The sequence below is a fragment of the Polypterus senegalus genome, chromosome 4 (assembly GCF_016835505.1).
Source record: "Polypterus senegalus isolate Bchr_013 chromosome 4, ASM1683550v1, whole genome shotgun sequence".
Classification (NCBI taxonomy): domain Eukaryota; kingdom Metazoa; phylum Chordata; class Cladistia; order Polypteriformes; family Polypteridae; genus Polypterus; species Polypterus senegalus.
The window spans coordinates 205,315,693-205,341,360 of record NC_053157.1 but is presented as its reverse complement, the minus strand read 5'-3'; the positions used below and the strand labels follow the sequence as shown (position 1 = coordinate 205,341,360).

Here is a 25,668-nt window from a genome sequence, read left to right as displayed (position 1 = left end):
TATTTTCTCTAATTTTATTTATAATAAGAGCTGAGCATTTAATAGTTGGAATTATGAGACAAACAACAGATTTTTCTGTTACAAGGAAGTAAGTTCAATGTACAATAGATGGCACCCAGCACTTAAAATGGCTTACTGTACAGGGTTTTGTATTGTGAGAGTAAATGTGAGCAAACTCATGTAGAAATGGTCCACAATTTAATCCAGGCACAATAACTATATTGTAAATGTTACTGTCGCAATAGATTCTGGTTTCTAGGAAACCCTTTGATTTATCCACTGTAATAAAAGGTCTGTTTGTGTGTCTCTGTAACAGTGTGACTGTTCAGATACTAGGAATAGGAAGAAATTTTTTAAAATTGGCAAAACATTTAAAAGGATAAAAACAAAATTGAAAATGATAATAAAAATACCAAAGATTGGTCTAAAAATGAAGAAATTGGTCTTATCTGCTTATTCTGTTGTCTAACATTACATGTTGGCAACAGCAGCCTGATAGCAACTTTCTTGCACCAGCTCAGCCCATATAAATGAGGTTTATAGCTGTAATGTTCTTGACTGATAACTTTGCGTGGTGGTCAATGGATTATTTAAAATAACAATAAATCGACATGCACATTGAGAAACAAAGCCCCGACATACAGTAACAGTCGCTAAACCAGGCCAATGTGGTTGTGCCCACCATTGCATTTTCCTAGCAGAACAGTTCAACTATAAGAGTGGTCAGTTCGATTATCGAGGCCGAGACAAAATTACAAAATTAGGCAGATCATTCTGAAGAGGAAAAGGCTGTCATGAAGTAAAGGTTCATATTACTACACCAGACCAAACGGACAAACCAAATGAAAAGCATGATACCTACATTAATTACTTACATTTCAAATCATGTCAGACAGGTAACACCGCTAGTGAGGTGTTTATATGTGAATTTTTCTGCATGTAAAGTTTGTGATTAAAAATTAAGATAATAATAAGAGCTGTGGGTTACAATTTCTTAAAACATCTTTCTCATAGGTTAGGTTATTGCAAATGTATGGAATATACAGAATATTACAAATTCTGAACATCTGATCAAGATATATAGATAGATGAAAGACACTATATGATAGATAGATAGATAGATAGATAGATAGATAGATAGATAGATAGATAGATAGATAGATAGATAGATGAAAGGCACTATATAATAGATAGATAGATAGATAGATAGATAGATAGATAGATAGATAGATAGATAGATAGATAGATAGATAGATAGATAGATAGATAGATAGATTGTGCCAGGTTCCTGAATTGCCTCTTGTCTATATGTAAGTTTCGTCAAAAGTCACATCCTTCTTCCCAACTCTTGTGTGACTTGTCTTGTCTCAAAAAGCCCCTTTCCAATGACATGTGTTTCTTACAGAAGGCATTTGCCCAAATGTGCCATTCTCAAGTCCAAAGAGAGCCTGCTATTTATTGGTAAAACAGTGCAGATTCGCAGCAGACTGTCATCTTGGAAAGCAGGCAGAACAGTTTGGCAATAAAATGGGCATCATTACTTTAAAGACACTCTGTATCATTGAGTCTGCCACGTCTGTCATTGTCTAATGAAAATAAAATAAGAGGCGGCCGTTGTGCTAATATAAACATGCCATCAGTACAGAGCATGGAGACTGCCAGAGGGCTCGAGGCAGGGTGTCACAGCAGCGGCAGTGAGACATTAAGTAACTTCTGTTTTCTAATGGAGATTAATGAAGTCTGCATTAGCCAGAGGGGGAACTGCATTGCCTACACAAGCACATGTGTGGAAAGAAGACATTGGCAGCACTCGGCCTTGACAGATTGCCTGCTCTGTGCAAATGGGCACCAACCCTCTCCTATAGTACGTGGTGTTGAAGGACTGTAGAATAACACATACCAAGGCCCAGAAAAAAAAAAACGCGGAAAACCTTCATGAAACAAGGTTTGCCTTCTTTGTCTTTTAGAAGATGAAACAATAGCTACTTTAAGAAATGAAAGCAGGTAAAAGTATAAAAAGATTTTCTAAATGCTGTGTATAGCAGAAGGCACTGCTCAAAGAACAGGGGACCCTTTCTAATTATCAGCTTTTGGACTACATATTGCAGATTTTCTATTCACTGCAGCTGCATATTTTTGTCATCTGGTAATATTTTGCTGCATTTTTTATGTATATTATATTTTCATGTTTATTTGCTATGAGAGCATTTTCTTCATGTTCCCACAGCTTACTCAACTTCTTTCAAAATGACTTTAATAGTCAAAGGAGAGTGCTTGTTGAAAAGCAGGGGCGCCTAAAGTACAAATTGAGTTTTTGGTTTCTGGTGGCTAATGCATTAACGTTTGACACACAGATCTGCCTATTTAATCCCCATCAGCGTGACCCCAAACAACTCACTTAGCCTGTGTAGGCTCTTGTTATAAGTCTTTTTATTCTACACATTTTAAAGGAGCCTTCAGAATAGTGTTTATTACAGTAAAGGTATTACATAGAATAAAGGGTGTTTGTTCTCAGCTCTTCATAAAAAAAACGTGAAAGGGATGTAGCATGTGTCACCAACACTCCTGTGATCCTTATGGCATTCTTCCATTTTTTTAACTCTAAATATGCAATCGTCCCAGGTATGACATTAATCTGCATCCAGCCCTGCATGTAGGCCCTCCAACCTGCAGGGAAAAACCTGGGGGTTGATGGCAGAATTGGCACTCCAACCAGAGTAAAAAACTTCACACTGCTCCATTCCATCTGAACTAGTGAGGTACTGAGGTGTCATCCATTGCATGGCTGGCACTCAAGTCCTAATCTGGGATCCTGAGGTAGGTCAAAGCAACAAGGTTATCAGCATCAAATCATGAGATCCTGTGAATCAGAGTGACCAGACAAATTATGTTAAATTGTTAATATAAAAGAAGTATTTCAAATGTACATTTTTTGTATTTAAAATGAGCCAGAAGACAGAATAAGATGAAAGCAATTCATAATGTAGACAGTTGCTTGATTTGAAACCAGAAAGATTTGGAAAGCCTGAGACATTGCAGGGCAACTGTTGTAGACAAGCTTGCCACCAGAATAGATTATGATTTAATTAGTTATTAAAGAGCAAGATTTGATGAGTCAAACACCCATTTTTTCATTCCTCGTGTACTTTGATTTTGTTTTTAATTACCATTACATTAATCAAGAAATATGTATCTGAAATTCTTATTATAATGTGAAGAGAAAGAAAAAAAATTATGGCAAGGTCACACACTGATTTTTTTTTGCATTTTTCTGAAGTCATTTTATTAAGCCCCGGTGCATACAGTACTACATTTTATTAGGTAATTCTGCCTTCCTGTTAGTCTCAAATCAAACATAATCAGGGGATGCACTGGCAAACATGAAGATTCAACCATTGATTTTCATATTCTACTGCTGTTTTAACGGAACGTATAACATGCTAGACAACTGCCCTAATGATAAATCCATTGGACTTTTTTAAACCATAAGATTGCTGTTTAAATCCCTGCCTTTGACATACAGAGGGAGAGCTTAAGCTGCATGTTTTCAATTGTATTATTTGTATTTATGGCCAGTTGTGTATTGTAACACACACCAAATGCCTCACAGCTGGAATAACAGAATAATAAATCATCATTTCAACTTGTCATCTCTCATTTCCATAATTATTGATAATGTTCCAGCATGGATCAACTTTCTTGTTTCTTCTGCCAGCCTAGTCCTTGTTAACGTCCAAGATTATTTATAAAGATCTGGCGTTCTAACCCCCTGCTCAGTATTTATGTGGATCTCCAGTGTCTACATTTATGATTTTCTTCACTGAACTGTAGTGTAACGCTGGTCCAGCAAATTTCACAGGAATGTCTTTTTAGCCCCATCGTGGAATATGTGGCAGCCTATGGATGAAATTTTTTTTATCACTCTGCTGTTGTGCTGTATGTACCATAGTACAATGTGAGACCTGAACTTCAAATACTGAAAAGCATCTACTTACATTACATTTCAATTAGTTTCTTACTGAAGCAGTATGAAATTCAAGGACAGGATTTTTCAAACACTTTCTAAGGATAACAAGTATCCATCAGCCTTTATTTTATAAACTGTAACATTCTTCATAGTGACAATTGTTTTAATTGCTTTGAGTATTTTTCTATCCTTAACTGGCCTCATTGAGAATGGAACTATGCTTGAGTGGGCCCTGTGATAGGCTTACTTCTGTAATGCTCAGTGTGGTTTACACATGCACTTCATTTGATTTTGTTTTACTTTTTTTGGTTTCATTATTACTGATTTGAAATCTTTGTTTCAATTTTATCTTCTTTCTACATTTTTTTTTACATCTTGTCCTTATTGTTTACGTGACATCACTCAAACAGATTCACTGCATTCCTCGCTGGATATATTGTCAGTTCTTCGCAAGTTCTTAGAAGTAGGTAGCTTCAAAATCCAAGTAGACCCTGTCGCTAGCATTTTTTGACAAATTTTTTTACTTATTTTTCATTTCAAGTTTAGTGTTTTGGTAGTATAAACTTCTTTCATCACTGTAATGACACTGATGGTGTTTCTTGGCTTGCATTTTTATCTCCTGGTTCTTTTTTGCTCACAATAATCTCAGGAGAACTTGTGTTCTGTGGCAACACTCTCTCCAGAGTTATTATTGTTATTACTACAAGTATTACTTTTCATTTGGAAGGCAAGTTAAAAGATTTGGCCTACACTTAGTTACATTTCTTTTGTTTTTCCAACTGCAGCACGGGCAGAAGAAGTGACTTGCTCATAGTCACTAATCCTCATGGTTTAAAGTCCAAAGCCTTATCCACTACGCCATACTGCCTTGATTTATGCCTTGCACCCATTTCTGATGGTGGCACAGTGGCGTGGTGGTAGTGCTGCTGCCCCGCAGTAAGGAGACCTGGGTTTACTTCCTGGGTCCTCTCTGCGTGGAGTTTGCATGTTCTCCCCGTGTCTTCATGTGTTTCCTCCGGGTGCTCTGGTTTCCTCCCACAGTCCAAAGAGGTGCAGGTTAGGTGCATTGGCAATACTAAATTGTCCCTAGTGTGTGCTTGGTGTGTGTGTTTTTGTGTGCCCAGTGGTAAGCTGGTTCCATGCCCGGGATTTGTTCCTGCCTTGTGCCCTGTGCCGGCTGGGACTGGCTCCTGCAGACCCCCGTGACCCTGTGTTAGGATACTATAGACTCTTAACTCTGTGCAGCCCTGAATTGGATTCGGCTGATCTGAGAAGTTTGTGCAATGATACAGTTTCACAAATGGTGCATGAGTGAGCACACCGTAATATGCCAATAGCATTAAATAGAATATATTCCTTATATTTTATCCAAGCTTGCAACTTCCCTTGCATCAAAACTGAATATAAAACAATAAAGTCAACATATAACAGATCTGATTGAGAGTGAGTATTGATAAGATAACATGTTAATATTATTATCAGTGTGATGGGTAAATAAGAGTTATATGGCAGATTTAAAAAGCAACAGAGAAAATTTTCATTTTTAGTTTTACTTTGAACTTCATATTTGATTAGGATGTTTCAGTTATTCATGCTAATTCTTGGGGAGGGACGGTGCATGGAACTGCTGGATCATTGCTTCATGTGCCTGAGTCTGATTTCTGTCACTATTTATGTGAAGTCTATCTATATTTTCATAATTTCTTTCTCTCCTGGTAGTCTAATTTCTTCCTACATTCCAAAAAATGTTCATGTTGTGCTTCTTAGAAATTCTAAATTGATCTGGGATGTGTGTGTGTGTGTGTGTGTGTGGGTGCTGTGCCACAGAGTGGGCTCCATCCAGTGTTGGTTCCTGTTTTGGGTCCAGTGCTGCTACGATAGGCTTTAGCCTCCCAGAAATATTTAACGGAAAATGGAGTTTGTAAAATCAGTGTTTGGGGAAGTTTGTTAATCCTTGCCACTTTTTAGGTGATGTGTTAAGCATGCTCGAGATTTCTACACATTTTAGAGCATCCACTTAAAATAATCTATGATTTAGGTAACTGAAGTGAATACAATCAGCCCTGAAGAATGAACTCAACTCATTCTCTGTACGAGTGGAATTCATTGTTGTTATAATTTGTCAATGCAATTTAAGCATAAAATCAAACAACTGAGGCTTAAACATAGTATTAAATAACAATCGTGAATGTACCAATGGTTCATTTTAAAATGAACATTTAAGAAAATTTAATATCATTGTATAAACTTTATGATCTAAAAATGTCTAATGTAATTTATGGGTGACATTTAGAACTTACCCTTTTGTGAACTCAGTCCTTTATGACAATCTGCCATTTAAGTGAGGAGTATTGTCACTTTTCTCTAAGTGATCGATATTTATTCTTCATTAGGAATTTTTTTATTTAGAAATTTCAACTCTGTCCTCTCAGGAACTTTCTCCTCATATTGAACAGTACTGGGTGTCTATAAATTATTATCCTGACCATACATTCTATACGTATGCTATACCTCCATAATGTACTTTTTTATGTCTGATTTAATTAAGATACTAAACAAAGCCATGTGGTGCAAATTGTATCATGTAGAATTATCCAGACCACCAAAAGAAGACAAATTATGAATGCAGCACAAAAACTGTTATTATAATTATTAACCTAATGCATGTGTTATTTAAGATGTCATCTAAAGGCAGCAGGAGAGTTTTAAAAAAATTACAGATAATGCTGAAAAGCAATAGAACTAGCTCCTTCAGCACATGACCCTACTTAAAAGACACAAATATTTGATTTAAAATGATTGCAGAATACAGTTAACATTTTGAAGTTGTAATTTTAAAAGCATATTAATGTGTTCTTTAACTTAGAGAACAAGAATCCAAGTCAGTATCATTTTCAAAGTATAACTAGACAGCTACAGTGGATTCAGACCCCTTCACTTTTGGAACATTTACAATATTTTAGATTTAATTTTAAATGGATAGATTTGCCATTTTTACCTATAAGTTTACAATCAATAACCCATAAGGTTTGGAAATGTATTACAAATCAAAACCTGAACTCACACATTAACATAGGCTTTCAGACCCTTAACGTTACATTCATATCATTCACTCAAACTAAACTATATACACAACTTAAACCTGTATATTCAGTTTCATCATTATTGTAAAATGTTACCTGAATGGTCAAGCTTTAGTTTCTAGTGGTGAGAAAACAGACATGAACTTTACTTCTTTGTCTTTCTACCAAAGGAGCTTGAAGGGAAAAGAACCAGGTGATTTAAAGGGAATTGGAGTAATACAATATTTCATGTTAATTTAAACCATAAATTCATTGAGAGTAATACTGAAAGATTAGAGCTAAAAATGGCATTATATGTAATTATAAATAGTAAATCTTTAAATCTATTAATACTTTTTTATAGTAGTGGTTCAAGAGCAGTAACTGCCTACAAATAAGTGATCACCTTTTAGACCAATAAGCTCTTTGATACTGGGTGACTTTTTCAGCTTCCTTTCTCCAGTACTTTTGCAGCAGCCTCATGGACTCATGGGTACATCAGGTATCCTCCATGTCTGTTAAGGTTGTCTTTCTTTGGCTGGGATGGCCAACACTTAAAGTGTGCACAAATGACACGCAACACGGAAACTTTCACAACTCTGATTGAGGTTCACATAATTATCTGAAGGCTGTCTGTAATTATTGGACTTTGTAGAAACAAATATAATAACCAGAATAAACAGAAAACATTGCATTTGCTTATTTTTCCTTAGATTTTATGTGAGAATTCATTTTAAAACATATACAAAGACTCACATGTTTTTGTTATTACTAGGGATGTTCAAAGAGTTTCTGCATTTTTTTTAACTCTATTTATTAAGAATTCCATCCATCCATTATCCAACCTTCTATATCCTAACTACTGGGTCACGGGGGTCTGCTGGAGCCAATCCCAGCCAACACAGGGCACGAGGCAGAAAACAAACCCTGGGCAGGGTGCCAGCCCAACACAGGGCACACACACACACCCACACACCAAGCACACACTAGGAACAATTTAAAATCGCCAGTCCACCTAACCTGCATGTCTTTGGACTGTGGGAGGAAACCGGAGTACCCGGAGGAAACCCACGCAGGCACGGAGAGAACATGCAAACTCCACGCATGGAGGACCTGGGAAGCGAACCCAAATCTCCTAACTGTGAGACAGATAGATAGTACATTATTTGTCTTTACTCTTTATGATTATAAATATGTCTCCAAACTATCAATTTTAAGACAACTTTTTAGTTAATAAAGACAATCTTTGTCGTGTATTGTGCCTTCAGGTGTGGTTTTATGTTATATACAATTCTTTATTTTCTTTTTTTTATATTCAATTCTTTATTTTCTCTGTTTTTAGTTCAGATTTACGGTCACATCTGTAACAGTTTTATATCTTAAGGGCATCTGAGTTCATTCTAAATGTAATCTATAAATTCTAACCATTTCTGAGAACTTTTCATTGATGCATCCATTTTTACAACTCGATTCTTCAGTGAAGTCTCAGTGGAAATCTGAGTTTACCCTGTCGGGTGAAGAAAGAAGTCAACCTTAAATGATGCATCAGTTCATTGCAGGACGTACTTACACATACAGCTATTGAGTGTTACCTGTACAAATAACAGCTTGTCTGTGAACTGTATTGGCAAATCAGAGACTCAGAAAGAAACCCTCACCAATTAGAAGAGGCCATGCTCACTCCACTCATTGACAGGATCAGCCCTAAAGTCCAAGTTGGACTGATGGACTCTTAGATGCATGCCAACAAACAAACAGCAAGAATCTGAACAACCCCTTGTTTTTTTGCATATAAGGATACAAACATTTTAGTAATTTAGGGAAAACCTTCACTCATTACTTAAATCTAAATGTTTCTCAGATATTAATGATATGAACTAACACCAATGCATAATATTTAGATGAATCAATACATATGGAGAATTGAGATGTACAGTAGACAGTTTTACTGCATTGCATACTTAACCTAAATGGCCACTGCTTTACATGCATGCATGTCAGGAATGTACTGTAAAAAAGAAAATGAAAATATACTAACTCGGGCTTGTACTTTGTGTATTTAATTATTCTTTTAATGTACTGGTTTTAATTCCCAAAAAAATAATGGAAATAATGTAGGGTGAATATCTAATGTAGTATTTTGTGTTGAATGTCCACTTTTTTGTAAGTTGTTTTTTTTATTATTATTTTTGCTGACTGGCGAAAATCTGAAGAAAGGTATCTGATCTGTGTAAAGTGTTTTGAGGTGGCCATCAATTGATAACAAAGGAGTTATTTATTCATTCATTCATTTATTTTCCATCATTTACACGAGTGTGTGGGGGTGCTTAACACAGGGGCAACAGTCTTAGCAGTGAGGCCTATATGTTCCTTACCGCAGCCACACTTGCCAACTCATACAGTACAATCCTAAGGTGTTCACAGGCTCTCTAGGAGATGTAATACTCCCAAAAAGCCCCGGGTCTCCTTACAGCTGGTGGTGTGCGTAACACTTCTCTAAAGGAGAGTCCAGCCACCCTGGTGGAATTGGAAAATGTAATTGGGTGTGTATAGTTGTTTTGCCAGACGTCGATCAAAGGCAACTCAATTGAGTGAGTTTTGGAAATTCTCATCATTTTATGGTCAAAAGTGTTTATTCTTCCTGGTTTATAATACATCTCAAAATATAAGGACAAATGGGTATAAGCTTATGCTTTTTCCCCTCATAAACCACACTGAATTCCCTGTTCCTTTAACACACTATATACTCTTACAGTTGGGATTCCAGAATAAGATTGTGTTTTTGTATTCACCACAAAGTAAGATCCCTTCCGCAGAAGTTGTGCATCTGGCACTATTTAGCTGATCATTGTACTGTACCAACAAGCTCACATATTCATAAGCAGCCGCCTGCATTTATCATTGTTCAGATCTTTAAATGTTCTCTTCAGTAATGTTTAGTTTTAACAAGACACGGGAGCAGTGTACATGTCCATATTATGCGTTTTGCAAATACATTTTTATAAAAGTTGTGACCCTTAAGTAAGGCTCATTTTGTGCAAAGACATCTTATAATGACAATATGTGCTATACTGAATTACAAATGCTGGGAATTTATCTGAAGAAACAGCTTTACATCTGTTGAATAAAAAGGCTATTTATCTCTGTGTATGGCACCTACCAATTAAAGTGTACATGGCATATTAATTTGTCTATACATCAAAAACGCCTGTTCCACATGAGAGGAATATTAATGATGCCATTTTGTTTTAAATAATAAGGAGGATATCCTGTTATGACAACTCATTTAGCATAGCTTTAGTGAGCTATAAGCAGTTTATGACTTAAAAAGAAGGACAAATAAAAATAAAGGTAAACAGCCAATCTGCAAAAGAGAAGAATGTCAGTGCCTGGTGGCAAGAATTACAGGATAATTCATATTCCTGGTCAACTCAGCAAATAGGAAAATTAGAGATAATCAGGGATCCTTGTTCTGCACTGGGCGTTGTGCTCAGGGAAGCCTGTAATTTTTACAATACAATAATAACAGAGTAGCTCTCACACTCTCTTCTGAGCTACCGCTCTTTTATATCCCCTCTTGTTCAAGCCCATGATCCAACCCCCCACCCCCACGCACCACCCGCCCCATTTCCTCACTTTTCCCTTCCCCTGCCAGCCATCTGCATGCAGTTTTCAAAGACACACACACTCTCGCAGCCCATGCCATCATACACCAGAGAATTCCAGCAGAGGCTCTTTACCCTGCCTCCAAAGATCTTGACGGACATCGATTTTTTAGAACTGTCATCCACTAATGCCAGCTCTTGTCAGCGACTGCTGTTTGTATCCTGACAATAAAAGCTTCCATGCAGAGGCTCGGGGTGGGGGGGTTTTGAGGGGTAATGTGGAGATGAGAATTGTTTATGTAAGAAGGAAGGGCCTTGTAAGAATCACCTCGCCTGAACTCTTCTGACCTGGGACTGTAGATGGCAATGTAGCACCCAGCTTGCTTCTAGTGCATAAGAGTTATCAATAGGATCACCTTGGAAAGATAATTCATGTATCTGTCCTGCTTTTATATATTTTATATGTACTTGTGTTTCTGTGTATGGTTAGTGGAAAGGGTTGTGTTCATTGCAGGGCTGCTTAAAGTATAAGAAATAAGAAGGATGTTAGCTGGGTGGTCTCCCTGCTGTTGAACATCTATTAGCCACTTATTGCTTTGTATGGCATGCTTTATTACAGATTGTTTTAATTTTATGTATGTGTAGAGTACTACACATTACTAATAAATTAGTTATAGGTAAAGTTATCATTGAGCCTTAAGTATTCAGACGTAACAGACTAGTACATGCGCCAAGATAGTCTCTTTTATGGTATTAAATGTTACACCTTAATTAACATATATAAAGTGTACCGAAAATACCCATCCATCTATCCATTTTTAATACACCTATTCAGTTTAGGGCAGCAGGTAGGTGGTGCAAATTCAGGAAGTTTTATTTGCAAGGTCATCAGAGAACACACTCCTGCCATATCTACAGTCACACACTCTAGAAGGGGCCCATTTAGAGTCTCTTATTAGCTCAACACACACAATTTTGAGATGTGAATGAAAAAACAAACTATACAAAGGAAACACACAAGCATGCAGAGAAGACAACTTTGACTGGAATACTGTTATCTACCCACAATACCTGTGAACTTGGCAGCAGCACTAATTACTGTATAAACATTCCATCCTTTACCTACTCTCAGAGACAGGGTTTGACCTCAAGCCTCTTTGTCTGGTATTTATAAATTGGTCAGTTTGGCTTTGATTATGTTATGAAAAGAGAAAGTGTGGGCAAGAGACACACAAGGAAGGAAAAGGACATAGGAGACACACAGAGAGATGCCTTCAGAGGGCAGAAGTATAAAAGAGAACAGGAGGCGAGAAAGTCACTTCGAAAATAATGACAGTGTTTGAGAAGCAGACTTTATAGGAATGGGCTCAAGAGAGGGAGTGCCGGTGAAGAGGGATTCAGACACACTTGATTACCGAGTTAAGGCGCTGATGGAGATAGAAAATATTTTTTAATTATTCTCTCTTCTCTCTCTCAATATATATATATTGTGAACTTGGACCCGGACACAGACAGACGGACATCTTTGTTTCCACCACACACTGTTTATTTACAATAATATTTACACAAACAAGTCACGTGCACAAACCCCAGTGCCTCCATCACCGATTCCCCCAATGTCCAGGCCACACAGTCCTGTGCCTCTTTTCCTCCTGGCCACCTCCAGTCCTCACTCCAGCTCCGTCCTCTTCCACCCGACTTCCACTAATGACTGGAGGGAGGCGGCCCCTTTTATAGGAACCCGGATGGGCTCCAGCTGCTTCCCGGCAATCTACCGCGGACACACCCCCGTGTGGCGGAAGTGCCGGCTGTGCACCCGTAAGCCGTCCGGGTGTCCCCTGTCGTCTTCCCCCCGGCACTTCCTGGTGTGGCGGAAGTGCCGGGCTCCCGGGATAATAAGGCACTGGGGCGCCGCCTGGCGGTGGCCACGGGCCCCTACAGGGCTGGGCTTCCAAGCCCTCTACCCGAGGCCTCCAGTATAACCAGGACGGACGTCCCCTTTCGGTCTGGGGGAGGTACAAGCCCTCCTCTGGTCCTCCTGGGCGTACCGGCCGGGGACCACAATATATATATATATATATATATATATATATATATATATATATATATATATAATAGTGATGTCAAAAGTGGGTGGATCAATAGTGATGTCATCAAGTGTCAGGGTCTTCAGATGGGCTGCAGCAGAATAAGAGGAGAGAGGTTCAAATAACACTATTTGAGCCTGTAAACTGTCCCCCATGCGCACGTTTATATATATGTGTGTGTGTGTGTATATATATTGTGGCCAAACAATAGTGAGAACTGGGTCCAAAAGAAATGTTGGGACACCAACCAGGTTATTCGATTTGATTTGTTAAGCAAAATAAAGCAAAACAAGTGGCACATGGTGTTACAGAACTGAAATATAGGCTTATAGCCTTCTCTTAATTTTAGTAATACTGCCTGGTTGAGCGGGTCTTGTGTTTTTGTGGAGCTCCATCCTTCAGTCTGGCTCAAGTGAAAGTGATATGCACCCTTACATGGATCCCGAGGTTTAAAGGACCTGGCCCAGAAAGGGTGCAGTCAGTGGCCCTCACTAGGCATCTTCCCAGAAACATGGAGGTAGAAACAAGTGAAATGTTAGCGACAGTGGCTCTAACTCATTCCTGAGTGGTATTACATACCTCAGCTAAGCTTGGACGGTGACTCTTTAATGCTCATGCATGACTATATATGTGTGTGTGTCAGTTATTGCTGTTTTTTTATATTGCAATGTATTTTCCACAGTATAAAAATATATTTCTTAATATATTTTAAAAACTAAAAATAATATATTATGCAATATATTTTAGAAACTATTACAATTTTTAAATATGCAGTAAATTTCAGTTATACTGTACAATATATTTTAGAGTTTGTATTTCAAGATACCTGTTATTTTTATATAGTACAGTATATTTTAAATATTTATTAATATGACATTGACAATATCGTCCAATAGATATCTCACAGGTGTTTCTTATATAGAGATATATTCCAGACTAAATCGCGCTGTGACAGCACAGACTGTAAACCTACTGTTAAACTAGTACAAGTAACTAATAAGGCTGTAAACTGAAGCCCACGTACGCTGCCACTTCTACCTGAAGTATTTTTTACTGAACTACAGAGAGTTATAAATAAATTGAAATCACTGGTAAGACTGTTTAGCTTTTTATGCAGGTAAAAAGAGAAGTCATGAATGATCTGACATGGGTCTGGACACAAAGTATATTGCATGTTTTATACATAACCAGTAACGGCACACTGCTTAATAATGTGCAGTGAAGACACTTGACTTAATTCCTAGTTTGCATCCTCTTTCTCTGTACGTTTACCATTCGTTTGCTCAGAGGTTGATGCGCCAGCTCCTCTTTTCTCCACCTTATGCGGCCCGCTTCTTCTCTTCTTTCATCTGCATTTTTTTGCTTTTAAACTGATTAAGTCAGTGTTTGTATTGTAATTACTTAGTATGTTTTCTTTAATTTTTCACTTAAGGTGGCAGCACTTAAATCTTAAATCATTCTTGAGGTAGATTGAAGATATAAAGGGATATGAAGTAGGAGAAGGGACTGCAAAGGTGTAGAGATAAGAATGGCGCCCGTAGGCATGCACCTCATGGCCACTCTGCTGGCCGCTGCCGAGAGTTGATTCTACAATAAAATAAAAATAAAAAGAGGAATAACCTTGGAGGTCAATCATCACCCCGAAAGTGAATAGTAGATGTCACGTAGTATATGTGTACGATATTTCAGGTCAATGGGTCAAACGGCTTGCAAGCTACAGGTGGTTTAAAATCCTGGACAGACAAACGAACAGCCACGGTGGCGTATTATATATAAAGAGATATATTTGGAAATGTGTTTGTTACAAGGTATTAAGGAAAATGTATGTTTTCTCATATTTCAAATATAATCTTAAAAATGTATATTTGAACTATATGTTACCTTAAATGAAGGATTTATCTGCATATTTTTGTATACATTGCAATATATTAAGATTGGATTAAAAAAATATACAGAACCCTTTACTTTTTTTGCTGTGTTGCAGCCTTCAACACAATATGCAACACTTAATACCCCAGAATGATGTGAAAACAGGATTTTAGATTTTTTTCAAAAGATAGAAAGAGTCTGAAAATGTGTGTCAAGATGTTTTTTCAGTGACTTATGTTTAATAGTTTGCAAAAATTTCTAAAATCCTGTTTTCGCTTAAAGAAACAATATAAAGCGTATTATGGCATTAAATACTATATATATTATTTACTATATACTGTACATAACATAATGCATACTTCATAATTACAACCATTATAATATTAAATTATGTATCACAATTAATGAATAATAATCATAATAATAGAAATAAGATTTTGTTTTAACTTAAAAATGCTAAAAATAGTTGCATTGTTATTGAGTAAAGCAACATTATGAAACAAAATGCTACTACTCATCATATTTACAAAATAATCATAATAATAATATGATGGTGATGATAATAATGATGATGGTGATAATCCCTTAATAACTAAATATTGAAACCAAACAATGACTAATTAACAGCAAGTGTTGTAAATCTGGCACTCTTGTCCCGCACAGAGCGCTGCACTGCCAATCCTTACTGTGCTGTTCCTTTCTCAGGGTCTCAGCTGACTTCATCAAGTTGTTTGCTGTGCGTTCACAATCATGTGATGTCTTGCCAAACAGTACAAAGGATATCTATTAGCAATGCTGCTGAGGAGTCTGTCGCATCATAAGGGTCAGCAACAGCATTCATCAACTGTAGTGATTCTGTCACATCTAACACACATCAGTGATGCTCTTTTTTTTTCTTCTCTGCTGATGCACCTGTCTGCACAAAAGCAGCAGTACGGCATCTTTTTGCACCACACTCTAAAAGAAAAATGTCTTTTTATGGCATACTGGGTTGTTTTTGTTTAGTTTTTAATTCATCTGACTGAAACTGTTAACATACTGAATAAAACCACTTTTAGTGAAAAGTGCCTTTAAAAAAAAAAGGGGGAAAAAAATCTCTTTTCTGTTTTCCCTGGGTTTGTTCACCACTGGTTTTCGTGTCTTGCTTTGCAGCACTTCTCATTAAAAGAAACCTTCAACTTAAACCTGACAATTTGCTTTATTGCATCCCTTAGGAAGTCTTGCTGAAGAGAGCCGCTGACCTGGTTGAAGCTCTGTATGGCATGCCACATAATAATCAGGTACTATCCCTGTGGGAGACATTATAAAACTCCACCTTTTACATTGTTGACTTCCACATTTCATTATCTAACTTATGTTTTATTTTTTTCCTTATACAACACAGTATGAACCTAGTTACCTCTTTCTGACTAATTAGATCCCTGGTTTTATCCTTGTGTATTACTAACAACAGTTATATAATGCTATGTCTTATATTGACCTGTTGTACTTTAATTAACATGATGGTAACATCTGATATTCTAGGTGATGTTGATGCAAGTCTGATGTGTTAATATAATTATTATCATTTACACTTTTAATGGATTTTTAAATTGGTGTTTTTGTAAATGTTTTAAAACATAAAAATACCATAGAGGCAGAGTGAGTAGGCCTGCTTCCTCACACCAGTAGTGTTTTCTGTGTCGATTTCACATGTTCTTTCATGTTTCCTGGAGAAGACCAAAAACACATGGGCACATTACTTGGTCCTACTAAACTGGTCTGTTTGAGTCTGTGCATCCTCTTGTCTGTTATTCTAGCAGCTGAGTTCTAAGTATTGGAAAATACCTGGCTTGAGAAAATAAGAGTTTATTTCATGTACAGCCCAAAAGCACACAAAGGAATGCCTCATTGGGCTTTAACAGGCCCCTTTTTTTGACAGCCCTCCAGCCTTGACTCCCTATGAAGACAAGAAAAAACTCACAGAAACCCCTGTAGCGAATAAAAATGGAATAAAACACCACTACCAAGACAAAAAGAGAATGTGTTTTTTGAAACTGTCATAAAAGAAATAAATAACAATATTTCTTACCTAGTTAAGAAAGTTCAGGAACCCAGGGCCCACTCATTGACACATTCATGTGGAACCAGTCAACCTGAAATACACATGTTTAGAATGTCAAGACAAAAACCAGACCACCATAAGGAAAATCCACACAGACATGGGTGAAAACTCCTTATAGACAGTGGCTATTCATGAGATTTAAACCGATGATTCTAGGTCTGTGAAACAATGCACTGTGGAATTAATTTCTTTGAAAATTGTTTCACATCCCACCATTGTTGCTTTCTGTGACATGATGCTTCCATAGTTTTGCAAATGTTCCATATTGTCTTGAGTGCTCCAGGGAGTGGGAGTGAGTCTTTAATTTCAGCCGTAAATGAAAGTTCATGATCTCTCCCAGTGTTGGTCCTAACAGGGATCCCACTCAAGTGTCACTTGTGGACGCAGTTTACTGGAGCCACTTACCTTAATCATATTCAAATTTCAAAGAAGAATCAACAGTATGTTGAGACATGATCTTTATAATCTTCTTGCAAAAATCTGTACCCAGGTAAAACTGAGGAAGATGAAAAGAACTCCATTTTGAAATAAGGTATACTCCACTTAAAAATAATGCTTTTTAATATGTAACTTGCCCATTGTAGTTCGTAGTGATGGTCGAGAAAATCTTTTAATGTCATGTTTTAACTGAGAACGGAAATAACAAATTTTGAGACAGAATGGCTGTTTATGATAGAGACCAATGCTAGACAACAGCAAACAATATGCTGTAAAAAGTCCTTGAAAAAATCTCACGTTGGATTATCCCAATGTCAAATCAAATGCTCAGTCCCGTGTGAAAGCATTTTATCCTGTATGCACTGCTCTGATTTTTTATTTAACAGTATTTTAGCATTTTGCCCTTTATGACCATATAACTGGATAGCTTGATATGCATCATCCGTGAAAACATTTCATCTCATTCATGGAAATGTGACATTAAAAATTGGTTTTGGCCATCACTGCAAACCAAAGCAAATGTGGTAAGTAACATGTAAACAAAATATATTTGTTTGGGTGGAGTACGCCTTTCACTTGATGTTTTTCTGAAGCCTTTTAGTAATCATGGAGTTGTTACACACATAAACATTACTCACACCACCCCTATGGGCATACATTCATTTTATATACCATATGATCACCAAATTTCCAGCAAAGACAAATGATGTTCATATATAAGACATCTTTCTAGGGTTGCCTGTTTAGGACTCCTTATTACCTTTAAGTGTGAGACATTATTATGTAATTTTAATGACTTATCTCTTGTTTGTTGACTTACTACAAGTTTTCCTGTGAAGAGAGATGATTGTTTCTCTTGTATGTTTCTGGAAGTACTCCATGCTTCAAAGTTGAAGCTTCTCTTTATTTTTCAGGAGATAATCCTGAAGCGAGCAGCTGATTTGACAGAAGCCTTGTACAGCGTCCCACGCAATCACAACCAGCTTCCATCCCTCACTGGTTCTGCTACCCACTCAGGAATGATGGGCGTTAACTCTTTCAGCAGTCAGCTTGCCGTCAACATCTCAGAGACCTCCCAGGGCAATGATCAAGGTAATTTCTAAATGTTATCCATCACCTTTTCTTACATTATTTATTTATTAAAAAAAATATATATATAGCTTCTTTGCTTCATGGTTTACTAAATATCATGAACATCAGACATGCTGAAAAGTTAAAAACCTGCTCAGTATTATCATACAACTTGCTGTAATGTCTCCTCTTTTAAATCTCTAAGACTTTTGTCGGTTCTTTTTTAGCTAAACCTCTCTTTATTTACAGTCCAAAACGATAATTTATTTACAGCTAATGTAAAATAAAAATAAATCACATTAATTTTATGTTTCTAAATCAAGTTCTCATGGTTTATTTTGAATCCTATCAACTTAACCTTTTCAGTTTAGTTGAAATGCAATTGAAAACATCCATCATCCAAATGTGATACAGATGGAGGGTGGTACAGTGAACCTGAGAAGCTTAAAAATTCCTCTGTGAATAACCATTCGGATTATTGTGTTCATAAGAATTACTATGAATGCTATGAAATCACTTCAGTTTTTTGTTTTTTTTTTGCGACACACATTATAACAAAACTCCTACATATAATATGTTTGATGCATCTTGATGTCGAGGTAGGTTAGACATCAGGCTTTCTGGGAGTTCTTAGATATTTTTTTGTCCTTCTAGACGTGAAAAACCTTCAACATGGACCTTATTTTTCTTCTGGAAATTACACCCTTATGATAAAGAATAAACAAATAGGTGTCTTCAGAAGGACATAGAAGACACCCATAACTTGATATGAGGGGTCAAAGTTACTCCTTTCACAAACATGTGAAGTGGTAATATAGCCATTATGCTATTTTGAGTTTGCAAATCATGAATATAATATTTTTTTATTATAGCGGGTGCTGGGTGGTCTCTTGGCCTCTGAACCCCTACAGATTTTGTTTTTTTCTCCAGTGCTCTTGAGTTTTGTTTTTTTTTTTTTTGTTTTTTTTTCTGTCCTCCTGGCCATCGAACCTTACTTTATGTTTTTTTACTTAGTATTGCCTAATCTTATTTTTATATTTTTCTTTTATTCCTTCTTCATCTTGTAAAGCACTTTAAGCTACATCATTTGAATGAAAATGAACTACCTAAATAAATGTTGTTGTTATTTTGATACTTGATTCTAGCCTTTTGGGAGCCAACACCACCAGATTAAAAAATAAACAAATTTCAAAAATAAGTATGTGGGGTATAATTTTTGACTATTTCAAGGTCAGTGATTATGAATATGTCATTTTTGATTTTCTATATTAAAATCAAGAATATTTGGACCTTAAACATTTAAACTGAAGCACACTGCTTATTATTTCAAATATGTGATGCATCTATTGTTGTTCATTATGTACTTCTATCTCATTAAGTAAATCATTACATTTCTAATGAACATCCCGAATTAAGGTGGCTTATGCTAATTCAAACATTTTCCATTAAGCTTTCACTTTAAACTAGATATGTCCTTCACCAATAAAAGGTGATATTGTAAACTTGTTGTTTTAAACTCAAAAGTAACAGATATTCTGATTATCTTATCTACTGGTTTAATTGCTTTAAAGCTCTCGTGCTTCCATGTAAAGGTATTTAATGAGAGAGCATTATGGAAAATAAGTGTATCACAAGTATCTCTTTGAAAGTCTGTCAGACAAAAAAATAGAAATAGATTATGTTCTTGTAATATTACTGAGTATTTGGAGAATGAAAGTTTAAACAGAAACATTTTTATGTTTCCAAGAAAGCCCTTAATTGGGTTATTGTTAAGAATTTTATAGTCTGTGCATGTCTTTTACACTCTGTCAAACGTCCTATAATGTATATGATTCCAACAGCCTCAGATAGAAACTTCCACAAAATAAATTTCAGAGACAAATGCTCAGGTGATTGCATTATTCGTTTTTTCCGGGCTGAAATAATCTGGCTCGATATTTCAGAAATTGCTACGTTTATGTTGACAAGCTGAATGTACAGTGCTAAACTCAGTAATACAATCTCGAGAGCCGTAATGTGCGTTACATAGTCCAATGACTTTTTAAAATAATTTAATACCTACTCAATACTTATATTGAGGTAAAAATACCTGCATCAGTGTTATTCCAGCAGCACCGGGTTAAGGCAAAAGGGATACGTACCAGTATGCTGGTTCCTTGCAGGGCCCAATCGCACAGCAATGCAGCAAAGAGTGTGCTGTATGCAAAATCCGGTAACAGAATCCTTTAAGTAAATCTTCAGCTTCACTAAACATATTTACAGTATAAAACACAAGAAAATTATCACAGGTGTCATGCTTATTTTCAGATGTACAGTATGTCTTTTTTGTACAGTTTAATGACAGTGGACCATCTGGACAAAAAGAAACTCCATGGTAAAATCTCTCATTGGATTTTCCTCATGTCAAATCATCCAGTCACGGGCACAAACTCCCATAGCGTTTCCTCTGCATGCACAGCTCTGATTTTCTGGAAGTATTTATTTAACAATATTTTAGAAAAAGTCATGTGAGCATATGTTCGGATGACTTGATGTGTAGATTATGTACTCTCCATGAACACATGGCATTAAACATTTGTTGCAAATATCAGTACCAACCAAATGGGGTAAGCAACATGTAACGAAAATAAAATTTTTGTGTAGAGTATTTCTTTAAGCTGATCTTTTTCGTCGGCTCTTTTCTTAAGCAAGGAGCTGCCAAACTTTTCTTGCACCTTCCCTGTAGGCATAAATTAATTTTATCTACTATATGATCACCACATTTCTAGCATACACAAACAAGTGATTATTGTTCACGTCTTTAATGAATCTGTTTAACTTATATGATTTCCTTGTATCTACTTTAACTCCTCTGAAGGTCCTAATCCAATCTTGACATGACAGGGCTTGTTTGGAAGCAGACAGACGTTTCCTCCCAATAAGCTCCTGGGACTAGTTTGGTTCAATAGCCATCACCCCAGCAGTGTCGCTCTACTTTAATGAAAATCTTTACAATATAACACCCCTCCATTCTTCCTTAATACCCCAAGTCTCCACCCTAATTCATCAAGAGCAGGTGCGTATGTTCAAGTAACACCTCATCTATTATTCAGATGAACAACATCTGCATTTTGTAGTTGCGATGGGAGAACATGTGTTTTATTGTGACACAGCTGGAGCATGGAATTGGTCAAAGTGCAAATTGATATCTGAGCCTTTCCTCATGCTGAAGTCTCTCTCTTTCTCATGCAAACGTGCAAGTGAAATCTTCACTAGGAGAAATAGGCCAATTTCCTATTAGCTCCCTAAAAACACGTGAACAATTCAGGCCTTAAATATAGAGACGTGTCTAGGCAGGGGTCTGCTCTGATAGCTGGCCCACTTAAACCTCTCTTGCTTAATATTTGCAGGTCTTGTTGTAGTGTCAGATAAGAAGCCAAAGCACGCAAGAGATGTAGGCCCCTGCAAAGCCAAGCACATGGGAAAAGGAGGATAAAAAAAAAAAACATGAAACCCCTGTTTTCTGTTATACATCTATATTTCATTTTTTTTTTAAACTTTCCACTCAGCTGTCTAGGCCCCCTGATTGGAGCCGCGTGTTATCAAAGTTGGTCCAATTACAGGAGAGCTGCAAGAAGCCTAGGATGAGAGAGGACCTAATCAGGAGGATGTGCCCCTGCAAACCTGATAAGCAATCAAATAAGGCGAATGGGGGTGTTGTGGGGGGGCGGATGGGATATCTTTGAGCTTCAGCACACATTTGGTGAAGTGATCCTGCTGCAATAAACACAATGTATCTCATCTTCCTCAAACTTAGATTATAGTTCCCAGTTTACATTCTACAATTAATGTACAACAAAATGTTTAGCATTTAGGACAATACGTTCATTTAAACTGTCCTGCATTCAGAAGTTACTTAGCCAGTTGATATAATTGCTCAACTTATAATCTGCTTTCTCAATGTTTTCTTCGTATTTTAATGGATTCGTAATTTAAGTACTGTATGGCTCATTGCAACAAGCACACCTCCATTTCTTTTTCTTAACCCACTTAGTCCATTATAAGTCCATATAACCTAACATGCACATTTCCTTGGAATTATCTGAAACCTGGAGGACAAAAAGAAAACCCATACAGACACAGGGGGAACATCCAAACTAAATACAAATCAACTAGCAAGTAGCATTTGTAATTTTAGTCAAAGAAAGTGTAAGCAAAACAATGCAATGTATATATCACTTGCCTAAAAGTTATTAATAATTTAGTCCAAATACTAATGGCGCAGACATCAAAAACTGTGAGCCAGTAATTTTGTGCACGAAAATGCAGTAATTCGAAAATAGCAGATATATTTTTAGTAATTTCAGTAGTACTAGGTTGTTGTACCATGTTAGCCATTATGAATGTAGAGAAAAGCCAAGCAAAATGACACCTTTTATTGGCTAACTAAAAGATTACAATATGCAAGCTTTCAAGGCAACTCAGGCCCTTCTTCAGGCAAATACAGAACGGAGTTCCTGTGTTTATATACACACAGTACGACAAGAAACAACATTGGTAAATCTTTAAATAAAAAATCTTAAATGTAAAAAATGAATAGGTTCTTTCAGGCTAAGATTAATTTAACAAGAGAGAGAAGAACAATGTATGGTCAAGATCTTTGGATAAGATAACTGTCCAACAAAGTCTTTTGAAGTTTCTAATGAGTTTTTCAAAACAATATGGGTCTGTAGACAGGTTATCTGTGTCAGTCTGAGAGATGCAAACAGTCCTCATACCCGGACATAAAACTCTTGTCTCTATTCAAGCCATGTTGTAATGTATTAAATTTTAACATGAGTTTAACTTCCCATTCTTTTCTCTCTTGCTGTGTTTTGAAGTTGCCCATAAGTACTGTGACAGCCATGGACACTGTGAGAGGGACTTTAAAGTCACAGAACCTATTAATTTTTTACATTTAAGAGTTTTTATTTAAAGATTTACCAATGTTGTTTCTTGTCCTAGTGTGTGTATATAAACACAGGGAACTCCAGTTTCTGTATTACATTTTGAGTCGAGTTGCCTCGAAAGCTTGCATATTGTAATCTTTTTAGTTAGCAAATAAAAGGTGTTATTTTGCTTGGCTTTTCTCATTATGCATATAGTGAATTTAGCAAGGCTCTACTGTATGCACAAATTGTGTCTATCTATGCATCTATCTATTATCAACTGTATTATTATTACAGTATTATAGTGCCTTTCCTATCTATCTACCTATATATCTATCTAATGTATTATTATTATATTGAGCCTTTCCTATCTATCATCATATTATTATATAGTGCCTTTCCTATCTATCTGTCGTATTATTATATAGTGCCTTTCCTATATATCTATTGATCTGTCTAATAGCAACTGTATTATTATTATATATCTATCTATCTATCTATCTATTGTATTATGATATAGTGTCTTTCCTATCTATCTATCTATCTATCTATCTATCTATCTATCTATCTATCTATCTATCTATCTATTGTATTATGATATAGTGTCTTTCCTATCTATCTATCTATCTATCTATCTATCTATCTATCTATCTATCTATCTATCTATCTATCTATCTATCTATCTATCTATCGTGAATCTAGACAATATTCTGGCCTACCTTTTGACCAAGACATTGAGTGATGGATCAATGGAAAATGGTGTGTTGTTCATCTCCTGGGACAAGGTGCCAGAGTGCTGCTACATATTTTATTCATACTCCTTCAGATGAGCCTGGCCCTTTAAAAGAAAAGGTTTTGATTATGTTTGATGTTGAAATGCCTAGTGCTGCCAGGGGAAGCTCTAGAAGCACAGCCTTTGGAGTATCACAGGACTAAACCCGGCCCCTAAAGTATGTCCCAGATGGTTGGGACATAAAAGGACAACCTCACCACAGGTCAGACAAGCTTGGACTTGACTGAGAGGAGACATACATGGGCACACCTGGGAGGGAGGAAAGTAGACTAGGTTGTGCAAATAGCTAAGAAAGTTTCAAGTGGTGTGGTAAATGTTACGTTTATCTGCAAGATGAGAAAGTTGAACACTGCTAGACAGGGACACTACCGTTTAAAGTAGGGCTCTGGTCCAGTTTTTTTTTTTTTTTTGGTGTTCTTGTGATTTTTTCTCTCCTATCTATCTATCCTTGTATATTCTTACTTTGTATCCAGCTCAGAACCCTTCTTCATTTTACCTGGGCTTTCTTCATTATTCTTGGTTTGGCATCTGCTTCTGGACACGCTATCAATTACATGTTGCCTTTCATATCTAACTGTCAGATCAGACAAAGTTACATTCAAGGCCAGTGAAACCATGTTTATCATTATGAATATATTTTTTTAAAAAAGAAACAACTTTGCACTCACACACATACACACGCATACAGATTCATTTGACACACATTGTGGTTTTTCATTTCTTCCAAAATAACTGTCATGCAGTATGACTTTTTACCATTGATGTTTACTATTCATGGTCTAGGTATACTGCAACATTTTTTACGGATGAGTTTCTCAATCCTAAAGTCAAGTGTCTTGGCACATATTTGTAATTTTGTTCTTCTGCTGACCATTTACTGTATGTGAGAAACGGTTCAGCAAATTGAACAAATGTGTGTGTTTTTAATGACCATAAATAATATTAGTAACTATTTTTACACAGATATGAACATTTTTAGGTAGGCAAACCAAATAATATTAGTCCAAATTCTGAATAAATACTAACATCAAACACAGTGGAACACACACAGTAAAATATTGATTAGCCCAGAAGTGACAGATAAAGGAAATTTGCATTGTAAAAAGGATCTCTTTAACTTTTCTGTAAATCTCTTCACAGGAATCCGTAATATCACTTTTTTTGGCATAGCACACCAGAGATAATACTTGTTTATGTTACTGCTCTGATCATAAATGTGGTTTTGGCACAACTGACAGTAACAGAACTTTAAACTGTCATTTATCAGTGGCAAGCAGTGCAAAAAATAAAAATAAAAACAGCTGCTGACAGAGAAGTGGTAACAGAAATATTCAAACAAATGTCATAAAATGCCAATCAGAAGACTGAATCACTGCCTCTTTATAAAAATAACCATTTTCAAAATCAGGCATTTGAAGAATCTGTTAAACACTTAGATACATGATTTTTTCTTTACATGATACATGAGTTTATTATTATATAGGTACTGTCATATACAACGCATCATAATGCTGGAAAGCCATCAATCCATTTTCATAAAGTGTTTAGCCAATTAAAAAATCACAAGCAGATGCTGCCTATCCTGGCAGCCCTGAAAAGGATGCCAGTCCATCATAAGGTACTCTGTACTCATGCACACAGGCTAGGCTGTTTTAATCTGCCATTTAATATAAAACATACATACATACATTTGTAATGTGTAAAAAAAAAGTATAATATAGAAAACATTCATATACACCCGGGAGAACATGCAAGCTTAACAAAG

General features: G+C 36.4%; 1 protein-coding gene across 9 annotated transcripts in view; it reads left to right on the top strand.

Moving 5' to 3' along the window:
- Nucleotides 1-25,668, top strand: part of LOC120527927 (transcription factor COE3-like) — a 411,253-nt gene that overhangs the window by 362,862 nt on the left and 22,723 nt on the right. For all 9 annotated transcript variants that reach the window (XM_039751885.1, XM_039751890.1, XM_039751886.1 and 6 more), the window contains 2 exons: nucleotides 15,805-15,870; nucleotides 18,047-18,224. In XM_039751885.1, coding sequence (XP_039607819.1) covers nucleotides 15,805-15,870; nucleotides 18,047-18,224 — 244 coding nt within the window. The remainder of the gene's footprint in view (nucleotides 1-15,804; nucleotides 15,871-18,046; nucleotides 18,225-25,668) is intronic.